Source organism: Podarcis cretensis (assembly GCF_951804945.1).
Source record: "Podarcis cretensis genome assembly, chromosome: 7".
Classification (NCBI taxonomy): domain Eukaryota; kingdom Metazoa; phylum Chordata; class Lepidosauria; order Squamata; family Lacertidae; genus Podarcis; species Podarcis cretensis.
Window position 1 is genome coordinate 69,716,164 of NC_137176.1, and position 21,852 is coordinate 69,738,015.

General features: G+C 47.0%; 1 protein-coding gene across 2 annotated transcripts; it reads left to right on the forward strand.

Moving 5' to 3' along the window:
* The first annotated feature begins 231 nt into the window (after positions 1 to 231).
* On the forward strand, positions 232 to 11,750 carry OSR2 (odd-skipped related transciption factor 2). 2 transcript variants are annotated; one of them, XM_079984755.1, is made up of 4 exons: positions 232 to 638; positions 7,098 to 7,885; positions 9,455 to 9,554; positions 11,262 to 11,750. In XM_079984755.1, the coding sequence occupies exons 2-4, from the start codon at positions 7,176 to 7,178 to the stop codon at positions 11,334 to 11,336; spliced, it is 885 nt and encodes a 294-aa protein (XP_079840881.1). In that variant the 5' UTR covers positions 232 to 638; positions 7,098 to 7,175; the 3' UTR covers positions 11,337 to 11,750. The 2 variants fall into 2 exon arrangements, with proteins under 2 accessions (XP_079840881.1, XP_079840880.1); XM_079984754.1 differs by having other exon boundaries at positions 233 to 638; positions 11,180 to 11,750.
* Positions 11,751 to 21,852: the final 10,102 nt, after the last annotated feature.

Below are 21,852 nucleotides of genomic sequence, written 5' to 3' on the forward strand. Positions count from 1 at the left end.
GTAACGTTGGGGGTGGGGAGGGAAAGTGTGGGGCGGGGAGGTGTAGGGGGAGAGAAAGGAGCTCTGCCCCTTTAAAGCCAAGTTGCTATCCAAACAGAAGTAAACAGTGGTGGTGGAACAGGGAGGCGGGGCTTCGAGGGGCGGCCCTCGGAACGTTCGCAACCTCTCGAGCGTTCGGAGGGGGGCGTGGCTTCGAACGCTGGGGCGGCGAACGTTCGAATTGCTGGGGCTCGGGGAGGGACTGCGGGCGGGGACAGAGCCCGCGCCGCGGCGAGCGCTGAAATGCGATGGACCCGCGAGGGGGAGGTCCAGACTCGCGCCGAGCTCCGCCAGAGCCGAAGGCAGGACGGGGCTCCCGGGGAAGCTCTATGCCGGCACTTGACTCGCCGCCTCCCAGCCGCCGGAGGAGCCTGAAAGCCCGGGCCGGAGGCCTCCTGGAGCCGCCCCTCTGACTCCGCGGAAGCCGCCTCTCGGAACATGCCCGGAGCCCCCGGGACTCGACGGCTCCACTGAGCGAGCTCCTCTCCCGAGTGGATCTAATGACGCCGCCAAGGCACTTGCTGGCCTGAGGAGCGCCGGGAGGACGTGGGTCCGGGGACGAGGCGGAGGCCCCGTCGGAAGAAATTGGCAAGGGGGAGGTAGGTAGTAGAGTGACAGCTCCGGAATGGTCGCCCTGCTTGGGAACGGGGCACCTGCGGGTGGGGAGTGAGGGATCTGGGCAGGAAGGGGCTTTAGCGGGGCAGAACAGGGGAAGGACCCGATTCTAATCTCCGCAGGGAACCCCAACCCGGAGAATTGCCCTCGGAACCGTCCAGGAAGGGCTTCTCCAACATCCAGAACCTTCTTGCCCTTAGTACTGGGACTGTTAGGATCCTTTGTGCGTTTTACCTGGGAGTAAGGCTCGCTGAGCGCAGGGAGACTTCCTTCCGAGTAAGCGCGCGTGTAGAGCTCGGGCTGGCCGCAGAGGGCTTTGTCAGCCGGCTCGGTCTCTCGCCGAGGAGGAGCGAGCAACTCCTCGCCTTTACTTTCGGTTTGAATCCCGGCGGCTCACACCAGAACAGGGGCAGACCTGTCTTTCGGTGCACAGAGCCGGCTGTGTTCTGCGCGCTCCTTAACGCTCCGGGCAAGTGGAAGGGCCTCCAGACCCCCCTTAGAAAGTTCGCACTCCAAAGGCTTCCAGGAAAGCCAGGTGAAGTCGCATTGCTCGTTCAACAAATCTTGGGCGAAAGATTTCCTTTCCTCCTCTTGATTTGTTCGAGATAGCCTTTGGGAACGTCGGAGCGGGACGGAGGTCTTGGTATTGGCGAGGATAAACAAATACAAATCCGTGGGATCTGGCAGAGATAGTTTCCCCCAACTTCAGCCGGCGTTTGCCTACCTGATAGCTGAGACCCTCGGCGGGCTCTTAGCCTTCTCCCACCAAGAGCGGTTATTTATTTCCCTCTGACATCCAAGCAAAAACTCCTTTCAAGTCCTTAGCGGTCGGAAGCCCTTGAAAAAGCAAGGCAGAGCCAGCCAAAGATCACCCCGGGAAGACTCTTGTTTCTGCAGACACTGGCCTTAATTAAATTAAGGATTCGGAGTGGAAAGGGAAGTGACAGTGTGTCTAAATAACATCCGTGTTTGATTCGCACCCTGACTACCAGTGGGCTCTCAAAGGAAAACACTGCACTTTCTTGCCTAATTTCTCCCCCCATCCCACCCCCACACTTTCTCATTGTCAAGTTTGGCACCTAAACGTATTTACTTTGCACTGCGCTGCTTGCTTTCCGTGGAAGGAAAGTTGTGAATATAGGACTACAGCCTGCAAGATGGCTCAGAGGGCAGTAAAGTCTATATCTAACGCTGTTCGGGGTGCAGTCCTGCGCCTTGTTTTTATTCGATTCCGTGAAATACTGCCGTATGCAGGGTCAAATAATTACATCAGTATGGATACAGCAGGTAGAGAAATTCTGCTATGTCTTATTTTAAAAAGATACCACCTTTGGGTTGTGCTGAAGCAAAAACAAGATCGGTGTGAATATTACACAACTTAAACACGTGGTTTTGAAAGTAAACTTTAGATTTTTTAAAAAAAATTATAGGCTGTAATGGATATCCCATTGAATCAAAGAGCAAGCGTGGGCAAAATATTGCTGTAGAGAGGCGATCCCATGTAAATGAGCAGGTTGCCCTAAAACCTGCGCCACTATTTTCCACGTAAATTTATAAAATGTACGCCTAAAGATCATACTTGTATGAACACTTACTAGGGAATGAAGTTGCAGTGGTTTAACTAGGATCAAGCCCCATTGAATTCAACAGAACTCATTTCTGAGTAGCAACGGTTAGGATTGTGCAGAAATAAATGGAACCTACTTCCAAATAAACATTAATCGAATTGCCTTTTTTTTCTTGCAATGGGAGGCTCTGAATATATTTGCTTTTTTAAAATAAAAAACTAAAATTATATTCGAAAAGTGACGTATTTTTTCATCATATGCCTTTAATCAGAAACGAAAATGTCGGTGTTAAACAAAAAACCCTCAACTTTGTTGAGAACAATTAATATAAAATAAACCATAACTGGATTTTTATGTGAGCGGCCTAATCCCCGAATCCTGGCCCTCGGTCTTAAAACAGGTTAACATTAAAAGTAACTCTCGCTTGATTCATTGGGATTGTTTCACTTAATGTGTATTAAGCAGCACAGCAGCAGGAAGTAAACTCTAATTAGATCAGTAGCACTTGTTTCTGATGGATGTGTTTTTAGGATATGTGAGGGAATCATTTAAACCGACTCACATTTTCAAGCCGCTTGGAAGGAAAATGTCAAAACGAAATTGGAGTCTCTATCCTTAGCACATATGCTTGGAAACAAGGACCATCGAAATCCGCAGGACTGCTAGAAAATGTGTGCGGTGAAAGTGTTTGGGGGCAAATTGCATCGTGGGCGTGTAAAAGCTGCACATCTGAAATATAAATACCTAGGCAGAACACTAGTTCTCTGGTGCTATGCATTACAGCTATTTTAATACAGAACAGAAAGAGTTTTTTAAAATTAAAAAATCACGTGCTTTCTGGGTGCCCCCCCCTTTTAATCTCCGAGAAAACATCTTTTTTTTGTCGAGCGTACATTTCAATTTTTTGTGTAAAGGTCCTGCTGCATGATATTTTATCTAAATCAAGCAGTCCAGCCCAGATGGAGAGGCGATCCCCTCCCCCCTCGTTAGGAAAGGACCCCCTTGAGTAAGTCTGGAAGCCCCTTGACCCTGGCACGATGGGAACTCCAGCAGGAAAAAGTAAACGAACCTCTTTCCTTTTTGCTTCCCATCTCTGCGTGGCGATGTCTCTTATCAGGATAGCCAGCCCTTGTGCGGTCGCGTTGCAGTGTCGAGGGGTGGGGGTGGGGTGGGCGCCATGATTTGTGCATTTATTTATTTATTTGCAAAAGGGAAAGTGATGAGTGGTGGGAAAGTCGTCGGGGGGGAACTGGAGTTAATAGTTTCGGTTGAACGGGCTGAGTGAAACCCTCTGACTGTCACACACCTCTCATTAACTCCCTTCCCTGCGCACTCGGTTCGCATACCAGAGGCAAGGAAGAGGCTGCGTGTTTCGTTTTGGTTTTTTTGCTACCCCTTTTTAGCGCTGCATTAATTTAGAAATGGTCCTCTTCCCCCCCCCCCCAACCAACCCCAAGAAGCAAAGCTCTGCTCGGCCCGGGCGCGAGTGGGAAACCGGGCCGAAGGCAACCAGGGCATTTCGGCCTCTTTGCCCATCAGATATTGATGCAAAAGAGGAAAATAATGCACGATCAAGTGCGCTTTACGTTGCCACACGTATAAGACCCTGATGGTCTCTCCTCCTTCTCCCCTGTTTGCAAACTGGCGGTACAGAGGCCTACAGCTGCCACTGGAGAAATCAGTGAAGCCTTTTGCGCCCAGGAGCGCTTCTATCCAAACTGGTTCCCCCTGCAGACTCATAACCCAGCCTCACGATCCTCTATTTTTTGAAATACAACAACAAAAGATGATGCCTTTAAAGAACGGGGGGGGGGGGGAGAGAAATCAGATTATTTCCACTTCCCGCCCCGGGCTTGTTAATGGGTCGCAAGGCGCAATTCGGGGGATAGAGAACCGGTAGCTTTTTTCCGCCCAGGCATTTGAAATAAAGCTCGGTTAAGCTCTTATGAGCATCTTCCAACCGGATTATTATTATTTTTTTTTTTAGAGGAAAGTATCTGGGGATGCCTAGAAAGGAGCATCTGAAGGCTTTATTTCTTTTCTTTCGAAAATTGCCTTGTGAGAGCGAGCGGGGCTAACAGATGTGGCCGAGCCCAGCCCGTCCCAGAAGCCCGTTTGAATGCTTAACTCCCAATTGGATTTTAGGGCCGCTTTTATTTTTCTCGAAGTATCACATTTCCCACACTCCTTTCGGGAGGCTGCAGGGACGTTCCAAATGCAATAAGAAAGCGGAGCAAGGAAGAGCCGCCAAGATCCTGGGGCAGGAATGGCCGCGAAACTGCAGTGCTCAGGGAGAGAAGGGCGGGGGGCGAAAGAGTCAGCCTCGCCCGCCTCCTCGAGCGAGCAGGGCAGTGCTTGCCAATGCTACTTCTGCGGAGCTAAAGCACCCCCCAAAAATAACCTCGACCCCAGATTAAGGTCCGGCTGCCTGCTGGAAGCCTGGGAGCTGAATCCCATGTGGGAGATCCTCGGGGCAGCGCCCTGTGGCGCTTGCCTGTCGCAGAAAACCATCCCCGAGCGAGGTGGCTCTTCCTAAGGACTCCCAATGGAGGGGGCGGGTGTTTCCCCTTGCAGAAAAGCGCCCAGCTACTACTCGCCTTTCCCCGAAGGCTGTCTGGGAGAGACCCCGGGGGTGTCCCTCTTGGGTGGCGCCTTGGCCAGCTGAAAGGGATCTGCGAGAGAGGAGGAGGGAGGGGGGGGTATTCCGAGCCTGGAGCGCTTGGCGTCGAGGGGCGACGGGGGAAGTGTTGCTTTTCTCTCTTTCAATTATCTTGATTAATGAGTTGTCGCTGAGGGAAGAAAAATAAGCGCAGCAGCACCGGGGGGCAGCCCCACTGCGGAGAGCCACCAGCCCCTCCTCTCCAAACGCCCCCGCCTTTCCTCGCCTCCCGCGTCGGACCTTTGCTTCCCCGCCCATGGAGACCCCTCTGCTCCCCTCCCCCTGACTTAACCCCGCCAGGTCAACCTCAGCCGACGACTTCCAAGGCCCGGGAAAAGGCGCTATATCAGTTCAGGGCCTCGCCATTGAAACCTCCTGGACACTTCCGACGGAGCCGGTGGAACTGACTTCCAATGGCGAGGAGGATCCCAGGCGCTGACCCCCCCCCTCCTATATAATCTGTAGATGCGACGAAAGAAACAGCCCCCAACGTGAGAAGCGCGTTGTAATTGTTCAGCACCGGCCGGCCCTGATCGCTTGGCGTTTTCTATCCCCTTTGCCCTCCTGAGATGATGGGTGTCTCGGGCAAGCGCGCCCATTCGAGGCCCAGGCTGCGATCCTAGGTCCACCTGCTTAAAAGCAAGCTCCGCCAAGGCGAACGAGCCCTCCACCTATGTTTCCTCGGAAGTCACGTCCATTAATTTGAACCGGATTTCTCTTCCATGAAAGCATGGGCCAGGTCATCGGCCTTACCCGTAGGTGGAGTTGCTTACTTGGGAGCAAGCCCCCTTGTAGTCAGTGAGACCCCTATTTATTACATAATAGGATCCTTAGGTGGGAAATGCACTGGATCGGCCTGCGCTCGTTTGGAAGTGTTTCAAGATGGGGCATCGGCGTCTTCATTCAGTCTTACACGCCAGGCCAGCTTCCCAAAGGATTGCTGGTAGTAGGTAGCTGTGATCCATAATACAGCCAAATTCAAAGCAGCTGCCGTCGTACCGGTTGGACCTCCTGTGCCCTTTGCATGATGGGAGGAAGTTAAATCGACCCAACTGAGCCTAACTCTCGTGTAATGTGTTTGGGATCGGGGCCCCCTCCGTTTTCACTGGTTAAATGAGTTGGGAGCCATGTTAGATGCACTGTGCTCGCAGTTATTTCCCTGTGCAGAGGGGGAATCAGCGAGTATTTATCACTTTCCCCTCTCCGCCCCCTCCCCCGCAAGCCCCTGACATGACTTATCGCTTCTTCAGACATCATGAGCTCTTAAAGAGCCTCCTGCTCCCCACCTAGGCGCATAAAAAGTCCATTCGAACAAGCAGGATCGCAGCCAAACGCCTTAAAAAAAATCTATTTGTGAAGCTCGCTCATGTTGGACGGGAGTCAGTAGCTCGCTTGTAAGGGCGCGCGAACTTCCCTGCTTACACCACCACGGTGTGCGCTATGGCAAGGACGCAGAAACCGCACACCAAAGCAGCCCCCGCTTCCAAACGGCTCCTGTCCTGAGCCTCCAGCCTGGCAGGACACCCGCTTCGAGGGTTAAGTGGCCGGCACATCGCGCTCCTCCTGAGTCGTTTCAAAAATATGGACTTTGTAGTCAGTTCTGCCATCAGTACAACTCGCATTCAGAGAAATGATGGACCTGGGATCCCCCCGCCGCCGCCGCTTTCAAAGATTCTAGTCCTCGGGACCTTGCACGCAGACGCAGCCCTTGCCAGGAAACTCGGCTTTGATTTCTTGATCCATCTACGATACTGGAAAGAAAGAGTCACTCTGCCTAAACCAATTGCGGAGTGTGTGTGTTACAGGGGTCCGTGCGCTTGGCCGACTTAATTGATATTTGATATTTTCAGGTGATATTTTATTTGCGTTGGCCTCTTCCAGGTAATGCCGTTCCCTCCCAAAGTTGCTTGCATTTCTGAACATTATATACGATTCCGCCGGTTTGGGGCCCGCTTCACCAGCGAGATCAATTCGGAGTCTGAATTATTCGCCGCTCTAACGACAGCCCTCTCATTCGGGCCCCCTAATTATTTATCCTGGTTGCGCATTATTGTTGTGAATGTTGTTTAATTCTACTGTACTTCGTCTTAAGGGGCCTGCAACTGTACTAAAACCAGGCCCCTCTTGTCAAATCCACGTGTAGACGCTGCCCTTGCAATAACCTGCTTCTTGTTTTGTTTCTGTTCCCCTCCCTCCCTCCCTCTGTCCCTGCTCAGGACCTGCGCCCGTGCGTGCGCCCCGAGGAGCCGCGGGTCGCCTCCGGCTCTCCGCGGCCAGGCCCGGCCGCTGGGACGATGGGGAGCAAAGCGCTGCCGGCGCCGATCCCGCTGCACCCGTCTCTGCAGCTGACCAACTACTCCTTCCTCCAGGCCGTCAACACCTTCCCGGCCGCCGTGGACCACCTGCAAGGCCTGTACGGCCTGAGCGCCGTGCACACCATGCACATGAACCACTGGACGCTGGGCTGCTACGCCGCGGCCGCCGCCACGGCCGGAGGCGGCGGCCCGGCCGAGATCAGCCGCTGCTCGGCGCTGAGCGAGATGGCGGCGGCGCAGGGCCTGGTGGAGCGCTTCCCCTTCCCAGCGCTGCCCTTCGCCACGCACCTCTTCCACCCCAAGCAGGCGGCCGCCATCGCGCACGTCCTGCCGGCGCTGCGCAAGGAGCGCCCGCGCTTTGACTTCGCCAACCTGGCGGCGGCGGCCACGCAGGAGGACCCGCCCAAGGCGCACCAGGCCGCGGCGGCGGCGGCGGCGCACGGCGAGCTGGCCAAGCTGAGCGGCCCCCTGTCGGCGGCGCTGGGCAAGCTCTCCCCGGACCGGAAGCCGGCGCGCGGCAGGCTGCCTTCCAAGACCAAGAAGGAGTTCATCTGCAAGTTCTGCGGCCGCCACTTCACCAAGTCCTACAACCTGCTCATCCACGAGAGGACCCACACGGACGAGCGGCCCTACACGTGCGACATCTGCCACAAGGCCTTCCGGAGGCAGGACCACCTCCGCGACCACAGGTCAGCTCCGCTGGAGATGCAAAAGGGGGACTGTTGGGCTACTGCCCTCCTCCAGCATCTTTGGAAAAAAGGGTGCCCATGGGGTTATGCCATGCAGGATCCAGCCACTGCCCGACCCTCCATTTCCCTTGGAAATTAAGCCTTATGATGGATGGCCTAGTGGTGGTTCTGAGGTTGAGCTGCATAGCTGTCAACTTTTCCCTTTCCTTGCGAGGAATCCTATAAGGGAATTTCCCTTTAAAAAAGGGAAACGTTGACAGCTATGGGTTGAGATGCCAACCAGCAAGTCCTGGGCTCCAGTTTCCCCCTAAACCCACTTAGAGAGGCCTAGAGGAGAAAGGACTGTGTTTCTCAGCCTCTTGTCTGCAGTAGGGAGGTGGTTGGTGTTATTAGTATGCTGCCCTAACTAACAGGGCAGTTCTCAGTATGTAGGAGGGGCGCCAGTAGGATTTATTTCCTAGGGAACAAGGTTGGGACTGGGAGTGTTGGGTTGATTTGCATAGAAGCAAGTGATGTTGATCAGAAGCAATTTTCTTCCACTTCAGTGGGCCCAACTGAGGGTGAGGGGTGCCTTCAAGGTGGTTGGCTTTCATGACACTTCTTTCCAGGGCTCTGCATCTGATCCGTACCTCCCGATGGGCTTTCCAATCTTTTCCCTTTTCTAGTCTGTAGGATTTGATAAAGGCTTGGTGATCTCAGCAAATAGGCAACAACAAACCATTTTACCTCTGTAGGAATAGCATTTGATAGAAGTCCAGTAAGGAAGCTGCAGAAAAAATACAGTAGATTTATAGCCTAGCAAATGTGGATGAAAACTGGAAGGGGAGGGGCAGAGAGAAGGCAGTATGTTCCTTGAAATGAATATTTCCTAACCCTAATGGGATGTTTGTTCTTTTCTGTCCCATACATGCCAGAGAAACAACATTTACAATGTGTTTGTAGCAATGTACAAATGGCCCTTTTCCTCTGTTGCTTGCTCTGAGAAGCTCAAGGGCTTTCTGCCTTTTCTCATCCCATCAAACAATAATGAACTGTGGGCCAGATCCTGTGGGGCTCTATAAACTTAGTAAGGCAAAATTCCAGCTGACCTCAGCTGGAACAAGTGGGACCACAGCCTTTACATGTTCACATGAAAGCAAGTCCCAGTGCACACATGTGAAAGATTGCATACTTACATAGGACTTTTGTGCATTGCTACTCAGAAGTAAGTTCCACTGTTCTCAGTAGAACATACACTGTAGTAGGAGTGTTTAGGATTGTCTCCTTAATTTGTTAGCAGAAAAGGGCAATGAAGCCCTTTAGATAAACTACTGTCAAGTGGCTGTGGAAAAAAACATATGAAAATAAATTTGGAAAAGTAGATTTCAGTGTTGAGTTAGGCTTAGGCTGCAACCTGGAAGCAAGCTTCATTGACCTCAGTGAGACTTACTTCTGAGTCAACATTTATAGCATTGTCCCATTAGTATAATTTCCCCCCAGATACTTGAGCTACATAGAGACTACTGTTAACTGTTATGGCTCTTTCTGTGTCTACACATACTGATTCCAAATGCCTGTATTGGCTTTTAGGTATATCCATTCCAAAGAAAAACCGTTCAAATGTCAGGAATGTGGGAAAGGATTTTGCCAGTCCAGGACTCTAGCAGTTCATAAAACTTTACACATGCAGGTAAGGTTAGATCCATATTGCTTTAGACAGTTTATTTTTATCTTAATTCTGTTTCAACTCTTTATACATAGCAATATTCATTATGAATAAGTAAAGACATGTAACTGTACCAGAGGAGTGGTGTTGAGGGTTATTTAAATTAGATAATTTATCCACTACTGACCTCCACTTCGCTTCATTGTGCAAAAAATATGACACAGTCTGAACTTTTATTTCAGTTGTTCAGAGTCATTTAATTCATTTTTTGGGGGTGTAAATTGTCTTGACTCATTCTTTATGGTAAAGAAAATAAGCACACTGGGATCTTAGAAGGATTAAAGAAGCCTGCAGAAGTTGTTTATGGTTGTGTTCCAACGCACAATTACTTGAGAGTAAGTCACATTGAATTTAACAGGATTTTATTCTGAGTAAACGTGTGTTGGCTTGAACATCAGTTCATTTAAGACTTGCATATTCCATAGCTGGAAAAGATTCTTTGGGAAGTCTGACACTTCTGAAGCAGATGAAATGTATGCTCTGTTTTTAACAGCTCAGATTAAAAAAGACTTGCTTTGTGGAAAGCTTTTCACTGATAGAAATGATGCAAGTATCCCTGGGAAACTGGGTGGATTAGCAAGAAGCATTTTTCAGTAGATCCTAGAGATGGGGAAATGTGATGAAGTGAGGATTGTCCTTGACAGGCAAGAAGATATATCTGTGCTGTTAAGGCTGTAATCTTAAGCACACTTACGGGGAGTTAGTTCCAGTGAGCTCAGCTGGACTGACTTCCGACTAAATGTCTATAAGGATCAGGCTGCAAAGAATTGTGATCTTGTACCTACAGCAGATACATGAGCTACCCCTGCCACCCCCACCCCCCAAATGCATTCACTGGGAAGTAAACTGTTAATAAGTTCAGTAGAACTTGTCTTCAAGTAGGGCTGAACTAAGCATACTTGTTTCCTCCCTCTTTGTTTATTTTTATCTTCATAACAACCTTGTGCAGTAGGTTAGCTAGAGATATAGTGGATTGGCAGAAGTTCACCTGGTGAGCTTTCTGGCCGAAGAAGAATATGAATCCACATCTCCCTGGTCCAATCCAAGCTTATATGTACTATCCCTGACAAGCTCTCTATTTTATTTTTAGTGACTTACTTCCAGCTAAATGTGCTTATGACTGGGCAGCAAGCATGCTAGGATCCTCCCCTTACTTTCAGGACTCTAATCATCTTCAAACTTATGGATATTTACTTTGGAGTAAATTCCACTGAATGCCATAGGATTTACCTCTAAGTAAACACACATAGGATCAGGCTACAAATGCACATAATGCCTAATCCTGTTTGGGGTTTATTTGTTGTTTTTTAAATAAAACTAAGAAGTAAACATTGTTTTCCGTGGTGTTTACTGCCCATTTAAATGTGCCTAGAATTGCAGCCTTATGTGGAAACTGCTTCCATGGCATTTAGGCCTGAGAAGGGGCACTTAAAATTTGTGAAGATTTATTTCCCGCTATGGCACTGGTGTTTTGAAGGGTAACGAAACTGGGGAGGGTGTGTGCATATAACGAGAGAAGTTTTGAGAAACTCAGTAAACCAGGTAGTTTGTAAAGGGTTTAATCCTTTGCTTGCTTCAAATCTGAACAGGAATCTCCACACAAATGCCCCACATGTGGAAGAACCTTTAATCAAAGAAGTAACCTGAAAACTCACCTTCTCACCCATACAGACATCAAGCCCTACAACTGTGAGCAGTGCGGCAAAGTGTTCAGGCGAAACTGTGATCTGCGGAGGCACAGTCTAACTCACACCCCGCGGCAGGACTTCTAGAACCCTCCACAGGGAGCTAACTCTGGCTCAAAGGACTTGAACTGTAGAGAAATCTTTAAGCCCATGCACATGTGGACAGATGTATGCAGGGCCCCATCCTCTCTCCCTTGGCTCCTGCCAAAAGCCCAAAAGCAGCTGGGGTGGGCAGCACAGGGGAAGTGACAGCAGCCCCAAGCTGCTCTCCTCTGCCCAAGAGCACCTCTTGTAGATAATAACATCGCAGCTCATTTTAGAGCTCTGTACAGAAACTGTGGCGTCATATGTGTTTGTGTACTTCCTTTTTTTTTTTGTCTTACCAAATGCACATTGGTAACAAGGACAACGAGAATGAAAAAATATTTTTAAATATTGCAAAGTGTATTGCAAAGTAAACCAGTTTTCCCCCCAACTCTCTCATGTTTGATAATTAATGATTCCACGGACAGTGTGGTTATTCAGTCCTCCTTTCCGTGTCAGTTAAAAAGCAGGAGAGTACGGTAACTGAAAGGTAAATGGCGTTTCTACTTAAGCTGGGTTGTTTGGTTTCTTTTTTTTTTTTTTTGTAAGAACGGTTTTGATTTCTAAATATCGTCTGTACGTTTGTAAAAGAGATTTACATTTTCAAGTGTTTTAATGGTGCAATCCTTTGCATGTTTATTCAGAAGTGAACTATTGTTAAGAACAGTTGGACCTCAAGATCAGTTTAATAGTACACCTCAAGACATGACTCCTCTTGAGTAAGCTCACTTGTGTTATATAGGATTTACTTGTAGGTAATGAATTTAAAGGTGCATATTGGGCACTAAGCCTCATTGAGCAAATATACAGGGGGAAATGCTGCAGAACTGTCGTATCTTGAGAAGACATTTTACAAGCATGCATACACACAGAACATTTAAAGTACACCCCAAAGAATTCTGGGGACTGTAGTTTTTAAGGGTGCTGGACTTTGTAGCCCTGTGAAGGGCTAAACTACAGTTCCCATGAGTCTTATTTTTTTGGGAGGGGGCGTTAAATGTATGGTATGAATGAATGGCACGCATAGGGCCAGGCTGCATTAAATCTGTAATGCAAAAAGCAAGCAAGCCCGGGTATCTTTCCTTAAAACGTTAGCACGTTTACCTATATATTTCCTTTCCTACGATTCCCCATGCAAAGCTTTGAAAGAGAAACGGCAGGACGGGTGGTGGGCTGGCTGGGAAAGGCTTCAGAATCCTAAACCCTGAAGTTCTTTATTAGTAACTTATTGGCAATCGAGCCTCAGAAGCAATAATCAGCTCTTCTCTACAGATTGCCTGAGATAGCGCCCTTGCTTAGACTTTGAACGCGGGCGGCGATTTGCCCGGTTTGAGACAGGGACTTTACACCGCCCAAGACAAGGCTGCGGGCCTGGCAGCTCCCTCGAAAACAAATACAGCGCGGTGGGGTGGGGAGGAAGGACCCTGCCCCCTCCTACCCTCCCGGCAGCCGAGCGGGGCTCCGCGGGGCCGCGTCCGACGAGGCTGCCCAGGGGGAGCCGCCGAGCGCGCGGGAGCCACACGATCACCAAGGCGCAGCAGCGGTGCTCACGCAGAGCGCACGGGGCTGCCGTGGGGAAAAGGAGCCCGTTTCCAAAAACGAGGATCGGGGCGGAGGGAATCGGCGATCATGAAGCGGAGGAAGGGATGCAAAGCGAGCACAACGGCAGCTGCCGAGGGAAGCCAAGCTGACAGCTCCGGGCAAACGCCTCTAGGCGGAAGGCTGCCAAGACGCGCTCTGGCCGGCTTCCCGCGCTGGGAAACACGCGGCGCGGGTGGAGAGGGAGCTCGAGGGAGCCTCGGCTCTGCCCGGGAGAGGTGGAGGGTCTGGTTGCTATTGGGTAGATCTGGGTTGTTATCGAAGGTGAGTTTTCTGAGGTGGGCCCTTCTATATTTCTAAGAATAGATTCGGTTGCACTGCATAGCATTTTTTCCTAAAACATGTGCTGCGGTTACTTGTTTCAGCAACTATAGTATAGCAAAGTTATCAATACAGGCCTAGACATGGGCGCAGCCAGGATTTTTGTAAGGGGGAGCAGTCCTTTTGTTAGAAGGGGAGAGCCTCAGTTAGCTATTTATTTTTTAATTGGGGGGGCAGCTGCTCCTCCCTGCCTCCCCCCCCTTTGGTTACACTTATGGGCCTAGAAGCCCCCTGTGGAAGGAAGGGGTAACCAAAGCAGCTGTGTTTTATCTGGGTGCCAAATTTAATGGCCTCACAGCCTGGATGTCCCCAAATGACTGCCCAGAGAGTGACCAATGTTGGGGGCATCCAGGCCCCACACAAGTACCTGGACTGGCATCTGGGCACGTGGGATCCAGCAGGGCATACGCTGATTGCTGCAGCATTTTTTTTCTAAAAAATAAATCTCACATTTTATAGTTGGGCGGAGGGTGGGTTTGATGGCCATTTCTCACTTTGACCAGGCACATACATGCTAACAGATGCCTATTTTATACTTTTTATTTTAAATGCGCACTATCTTTTTCTACAAGGTGGTTATTACTCCCAAGTGAATGTGCTTTTTACCAGATGCAGAAGCAAACCCCATTTTGTTCAGGATGGTGCTATGATTTAAGCGAGTTTAAAATGAGAAACTCCATGTGTTCAGAGTATCCCCCCCATTACGGTTGGCAAACTTTTTTATTTGCTCTAATGTATCAGGAATGCAGAAGCAGCTGTAAAACATGAAGTGATGGAGGAAGTAATGTTAATTTTGTGCTTCACAACCAAAATAATACACGTAAAGGAGGGAAAGGTTGTAAGACCACTGAGTCTGGGGACTAAAATTTCTGAGCTGTATGGGAGGGTGGGGGAAGGCCAAGGGGATTTGGGCCATTGACATGCATATGTAAACTCATCTGACATATGTATAACCATATAGGTCTACTTTACACATTCTGAAGTGGTAGCAAGAAAGGATTGCTACCTATATATATGAAGCTGCCTCATACTGAGTCAGACCATTGATCTATCAAGTGGATTGTCTACACTGAAAATTGAAACTGGAGTTTTTTTCAATTCCACCTGAACATGCTGGCTAAAAAACCAGAGAACTTCTGCACACAAATTATGCATTCTCCCACTGAGCTAATGCTTATCTGTTTTTTTTCCTTTAAATTTTTTTTCTCTTTCAGACTTTTAGTGTGTGGTGGTGGTCATGTAAAGTATGGGAGCATATAAAATGGCACACACACACACACACAACTGCAGTCTCAAAAAGTGGTAACAGTGTTATGCCACCTCATTCTGCTGCAGGTGTAGACCAGGGCCCAGTGTGAAGAACCATTGAGTTGTCCCAAAATCTAGGAGCTTCTGTGAAACGATGCCATGAGATCTGAAAGACACCTGTATGTGACATTGCTGCAAATCGGCGAGGACAAGATGTGGTTACTCAGTAATGAGGGGGGAGGCTATTCACGTGCTCAGAATACTGTATTATGACTTCACGTGCTCCAAAGCTGAGCCATAGTGTGGAAAGAGAAATGCTGGCTTGGAGCCCTGTCTCAGATTAAGTATAATAGTCACAGTGTCAGTAAAATGTTACAAGCCAATGTTCCCAACGTGGGATTTCAGCTTTGGCGTGACAAACTCAGAAGCTCATATACTAGCTACATAACTGACACTGCTTTCTCCCTGCAAGTGCATTATTTTACAGAGTGACCCTGCAAACACTACAACTGTTGCCAGTGAAGATGTTTGCCATATCTCCATATTATAGTTTTAACCCAAATGTGTGAAGCATTTTACATTTACACTTTAAAAACTTAAGCAGGAACCCCCAAGGCAACTCTTTCCATCCACACCCAACATTTCAAACCATACTTACTTATTTCTTAGGTGCTATATATAAGACATTAAAGGTAAGCACAACAATATCACTTAAAATGCAATGTGTTGGGACTGTTTAATCCTGGATATAGTCAGCCTTTGAACGTTGGCCATTGAAATCTCTTCTTTGCCCATCAAAACATCAGAGAATATCGTTGCATCCAAACTAAGCTGCTCTGAAGTTCCACTGAAATCAACAGGAATAAAGACTCTGTGATGGCTAAATTGTCAGAAAGCGTGATGAACAATCTGGATCCAACAGATTTCTCCTCCTTCACTAATCTAGTTTTCTCCCTCTCTGTAGATACTGATTCCTGTGTTCAGCTTGCATTTGAGGAGTTAATAAATATAATGGTATAAAAGAGAAGGAACATTTGTGCTCAATATCTTCTTTAGCGTGGGTATTATGTAATAGCCTTGAGGACAGACTTGTATACTTGGCACAGCACCTTGACACGAGCGGAATGGAGCTGTCTTCTCTGTGCAGTTTGCTGTTTCGTTTACAACACTAGGTTTACAAGGCTTATGTTTGTAATGCTGACCTAAACATTTAAAACTCACACAAGACCATTCAAGTGCCCTTTGCTAAAAATATTCACACAGCTGGGAGCAGCAGTTCTATGAAGTGTGAAGAATGGGCCACTCATCCCCTGTAAAATAAAAATTTTGCATAATCCTAAAATATGGACCTTTAGAATACACGTTACCAATTTTAATCACAATTGTATGCTATATGGGGAGACAGGTAGCAGAGCATTTCCTTCAGCATCCCTGGTAAAAATGGAGGGCAGGACCCAAATCTGATGATTACAGCATATTGGGTTACAGCATCTGGGGGGGGGATATTTTCGGGCCCCAGAAATGGGTGAGAAATGTTGGGACGACCTGGAATGTTTTGAATTTGGAAGAGGGAAGGAGAGTCTTAATATGGGAACGAACAGCAGTGGTTTCGTCTCCCCACCTAAAAAAATGTATAAAATATATATTTGTTGCTCCCTGTGATAGTGGCAGCTGAAGAGTTCTTCTCAGCAGTCACCAAGAAAAGCTATGCAAAAAATGCATTTTAACATTTTTTTCAAGAAAGGAAAGCACTGTCCCCTGCTGCTAAAATTTCCCACAAAACCAGAGGCGGTAGTCCCACTCCTTGACAATCTACAAATCCCACCCCTCAAGTCTGCCACTTTTTAATATAGTGGTGTGATGGAGTAATTCATTTCAGCCCCAGTGCAGTCAGGGGGATTCCAGAGGAGTATTGGTACAGATTATGAAACATTTCAAGGTGCTCCCCCTTTCTATTCTAATGTTCCATGAAAGTAACACATAGGGGAGCAGCTAAAACTCTTTAAGAAAAAGCAATCTGAAACTGACAAGTTTTAAAGGCATCCTTAAATGCTTATAAATAGGAGGCTAGGCACAATTAAGTGGAGAGGGGATTCCATAGCTATGGGGCCACCACAGGGAAGCTCCTGTCTCTCAGGCCTGCAAACTTCATTGATCTTACTGAATGTTGCATTGTCTTCAACAGGCAAGGAAGAGCAGATATTGCACAGCACATATGATAATGGAATGCTCATATATTCACTCAGGTTTCAGTCTAAACCACTTTAGAATGTAGGTAGGATGGCTGTTTTCCATGAAAGAATACATCCTTGCACATAGAAAACTAATGTGTCACAGAGAGGGCTGGAGGGGGAGAGTGACTCAAACCTCTCTAGTTGATGTTTTGTGTTCTGAGGAGTTAGTTATATTATAGGAAACAGTATTCCACCAGGGAGCCACCACCTGCAATCTGAAATAGTACAGCCTAGACCTACGCTTGCCATTTCAATGGGCTCAAGGATAGGACTGCACTAAGTCATGCTGTTTGAAAAATGCAGAGCAATTTGTCCTTGACAATCACTCCATAACCATGGAGAGCAGTCATCCAGGATGAATGGTGCAACCCGCCTTAACAAGTGAATGAAGCTAATTTTCTGTGTCCTGAAAGAGAGAGGTTAAAAATTAAGAACCAGAACAGCAGGCCTGCAGCTTTATCACACTGAAGTGAAAAAGAATAGCAGTGACACAGGCTATCTCATAGCTGGATATAGAGTACCCAAACAGTGCAACTATACATGACAAGGAACCAAATCAGTCTCAAGAATATATTGAACCGGTGGGCTGTTGAATGAATTATCCAAACAGAGAAGCAGCATATCCACTTTAAATGTGAATTCAATACTATGAATTCTAAAGTGAGAAAGATTAGCAGCTGTAGCAGAATCACACTTCTGCCAAATTATAAAAGAATCAAAGGTATGAGTATCAAGGACCTTTAAAGCCTCCGGCTGCTACAATTACAGCCCTACTAGACAATTTTCAAAAGGGATTTAGTTGGCCTCAAATCTGCTATCAGGCAAGTCAAGATTTCTTGCAGCAGATCTGGGGCACAATTAAAGGAGATAAAAGTTGTTGGTTCTGTGTGGAGTTGGTTAGATTTTCTGTCCCTGGAGTTGAAGCACCTCCTACTTGGCCCTTTTGGAATGTCACAGTCTTTGAGCTGGAAGCCTTCCTCTGTAATCTGAAGCGTGCTGCAAGCTGTGGTTGCTCAGTGATGGCAGGAAATGCATTCTGCCCATGTTTAGAAACACACTTTTCTGAACTACCGCTGTGTAGTCTGGTATCTAGTTTTCAGCCTAAAAGTTTCTCCTCTTCCCTGCTCCACTGAAACACACATTTAACAGCAGGCATTCTGAACCAGCAGGCCAAGTGAAGTTATATTTTTTCCGCCAAACTCTTCACATCTCTTTGGACCAAACTCTCTTACAATTCAGTGGATCAAAACATGAGTTTGATAGCTTACTCAGCATGATGCCTGTGTCATTTTAGATCGCTTCTCACACTGTGGGCAATATAAATGACATGAATTTGTTAGGATAGTGGTTTTCAGTCTCTGGTCAATGGATCAGGGCCAGCCCACAGACTGCTTGTTGCTGGCAGTAGAGGACTCACATTTTTTTGCTGCCAGATGGAAACTTCACTTCTCTCTCATTTCTGTATTCTAGAACCAGAGATCAAGCACTCAATATCCTAGCACTGGGAATCTGAACCAGCCTCTATTGATTGGCTGGACTGCAGCAACACGTTTTCTCTCATTAAAGAGGACCACTGCTGTATGGGGAGAGTGTCTAAGACAGGGATGGTTGACTATGTCAATTTCGGTTTCTCGTTATTCTACACTTAAGTTCAGAATAATTTTTGCATCAGTTTGTGATTTTTATACCAAAAAAAGAGAACTGGCACAAAAGTGCATACACATTTTCCTGTGCATTTCTCAGCAGACCAATAAGTGAGGGAAGGATTCACTGAGGCCAGGAAGTCTGAAAAAGACAGTCATATTTCAATGCCAATGAAGAATCATATCCAGTCCTCGTCCTACTCAGATTAGACCCATTGAAATGAATGAACATGACTACCTTAGCTCAATTAATCTTAGTAAGTCTACGCTAAGTGAAACTTAGTTGGATACAATCCAAAGGCATTATGGCTGCAACCCTATCCTCCTTTACCTGGGAGAAAGTCCCAATGAACTCAATGGCGATTGCTTCCAAGTAGCCATTATAGGACTGGACTGTTTAAGGCTTACAGAGATAAACGATGGAACTTGGCTGTTCCACCCCCTCCTTAAATTTCCCCAACCACAAACACAAAACAAAGGGAAATATTTTAATTAAAAATCAATAGAATACTGGAATAGGATACTAACACCTTTTGCCTACTGTCATTTTACACTGAGACATCCATAAAACTCCACTGCTTAAGCACCACCATTTAGAGCGATGCTTTTTTGACATTGAATGCACTGGGTTGCAAAAATATGGTAATATCCTTGTTTCTCATTTAAAGAAAATGGCTTCTTTCTCAAGCTTCAGTAGCTCTTAATTATGAGGTTAAAAGGTCTCGTCATTTTCCAGTAGTGGGAAACCTTTAATGTTTTGTATGTACACATAAGTGAATGGGGCTGAGTGATTTTATTAAAAAAAGAGAGGAAAGGTAGCATTTTTCTTAAGAAAAAAATAATCTGCGGTGGTTTACAAGGTGCAATCACTTGACTTGTCAACCGACATCCTTTGGAGCATTACTCGCTTGGTGAAAGGGTCAGGATCATTGCCCGAGGTGTTTGGAAGGTGCTTCAAGGTGTGTCAGCATATTCATGTCAATTCTGCACCTCTCTGGCATGGATTGAAAAGTACAGTTTCGAAATCTCCCCGTGACCCATTATCTATGGATCACTGATAAGAGAGAATGCAATTGCTCTTGTCTGTCATATTCATACAAGTTTGCCTCTGTGCAAAGCAATGTAGCTGCATTTCAACCTTGTATCTGGAGCTTCAAAGCTAGGGCAGAAACGTGTGAATTTATTTACAGACTGTGCATTAAGCAGTTTCACTTACATTATGCAATGTTTAGACTAGCTGTTGCATAAGTAAGTAAAACAGACTCCAGCTCTAATCCTAAACATATAATTTATTTCTCACATGTGCCTCTGCCCCTTTTCCAGTGAACTCTGGGTGCTGCACACTTCGTTAATGTGTCTTATACTCTCAACACCTCAGGGAAGTAGGTTAACGAGAAAAAGTAATAGTCACGTGTCCAAGGCAATCTAGATTGCTCAAAGTGTAGTAGGGATTTCTCAGCTTCCTGGTTTCCAGGTTTACCCCTTCCTGGTCTAATGCTTTAACCTAAGGTTGGCCATATGTTGTTGGTTCCAGATGCTGCAGAACTACAACTCCCATCATCCCCCACCATTGGCCATGCTGTCTTGGGCTAATGGGAACTGGAGCCCGATGAATCTGGAGGGTGCCATGTTGGGTATCCCTGCTGTCACCAGTACTGTACACCACATCAGCATTAAATACTCACTTACTTGAAAATCTTATTCAATGGAATTGGGGCTGAACCACATGACCACCTCTGGCATGGTTACTACCTGTGTATGCTCACGGGTACCATGTGCTAAGATGGTCATGTAACTCCATGCACACAGAATTCTGTGCAAATTGGATTTTTGCACATGCTTACAAGAGCTTTTAAAGTCTTGTTCAACAGCACAGGTGTCAACAGGATTTTCTGGACCCAGCGCACTCTATTATACGGATTAGGCCCTGAAACCCACTTGCAAACAAGGACACAAATTTGTTTTGTGCAGTATTCAAATTTATGTCCTCTTCTGCAGGTGGATTGGAGGAGCAAAAGATAAATCAGTGGCAACACATGTAATACAGTATATTGTCTGACAGACAGAATGTGAAGCTTTTCCTATAACATGTTAAACTTCTGCCTGCCACATACGTACTGTAGGTGTTAGAGGCATAAGAACCCTGCTTTCCCCCAATGCCAACCCTAAACTAAAGTTTAGGTTGCAATCTTGTGGCTACTTACCTGGGACTAATCCTCATTAAAACAAAGAAACTTACTTCTGCGTAAACATGTTCAACAGTGTACTGTATTAACTATGCAGTGAATTCTTAATGAGTGTTTGACCTTTAGCTCCTACGTGGGAACTGTTATGTACTGAAGTTCTCACCCTGGACCAGCAGGGGGATACTGTAGATAGTTATGCAAATAAGGGATCAAAAGTGATGTTCAGTGATTGGATAGTTTTAGAAAATTGTTACAGTTACATTGTACTGGAGCGCTATATAAGCAGGCTGACTGAACCCTTCAGTTCAGTTCTGTCCTGGCCTGTGAATAAACAAGAGCTGTTTGAAGAATCGCTGTGTCGTCTGATATGTTCACCCACAACTTAACAGGAACTACTACAGCAGGAAATATGCCTGAGCCTTATTGCAAAATTTTCATATTTTGTACTTACTATTGGAGGGAAGGATTCTTTAACATCCCTCCACAGTTGCTGTATAGCAGTATTTGAAGAAAATAACTTTTATGGAGATCTCAGATGAACTCACCACGGGAAAGAGGTATATTGGTTGCTATAAAAAAGGAACTGCAAACTATGCAGCTTCCAATGGCTAGAAAATAAGATGGAAGCAGGAAACATTCACTAAAGGAAAGGTGGGAAAAGACATCTCTTTGGATCCCAGGGATTCCTGCTGGGTAGCTGATGGTTTTCAAACCCTCTGGCAGATTGAGATGATGAGACCAATAGTGGATCCAATGGTCAAGAAGGCTCCAATGGTCTGCACATGCTATAGAGGGAAGTGAGGGGCAGATGGGACTCATCAACCTGGGAAGATAGCCCATCTAGGAAAAGGAAAACTGATCCTAAGCCTCCATTGCCTTGCAGGACATATTTGGGAAAAGAAAAGGCTAAGGAATAAACCCTGCAGAAATCTGGAGCAGAATTCCTATGAGGTTTGGATGGCGCTTTGTACAGTGTCCTTCCAGCAATTCCTGCAGCCAAGCTGGTGCCAAACGTCTTGCTCTGCTTTCCTTTGGACCACAAAGCCCAGGACCTCCACACACACTGCCTGGGTTTGTGCTCTGGGGAGGTCACTTTGGTGCTGCGAATGCAGTGGTTTGACTTCACTCCCAAAGGCCCACTCCATTTTCTCTAGAGAAAGATGGACGCCAGCAACAACTGGTGTCCAAACAACTCACTTATCATTGACAGCTCTGCCTTCACTCATAGGCTAAAAACACAGACAGGTGACAGCAGTCAGGCT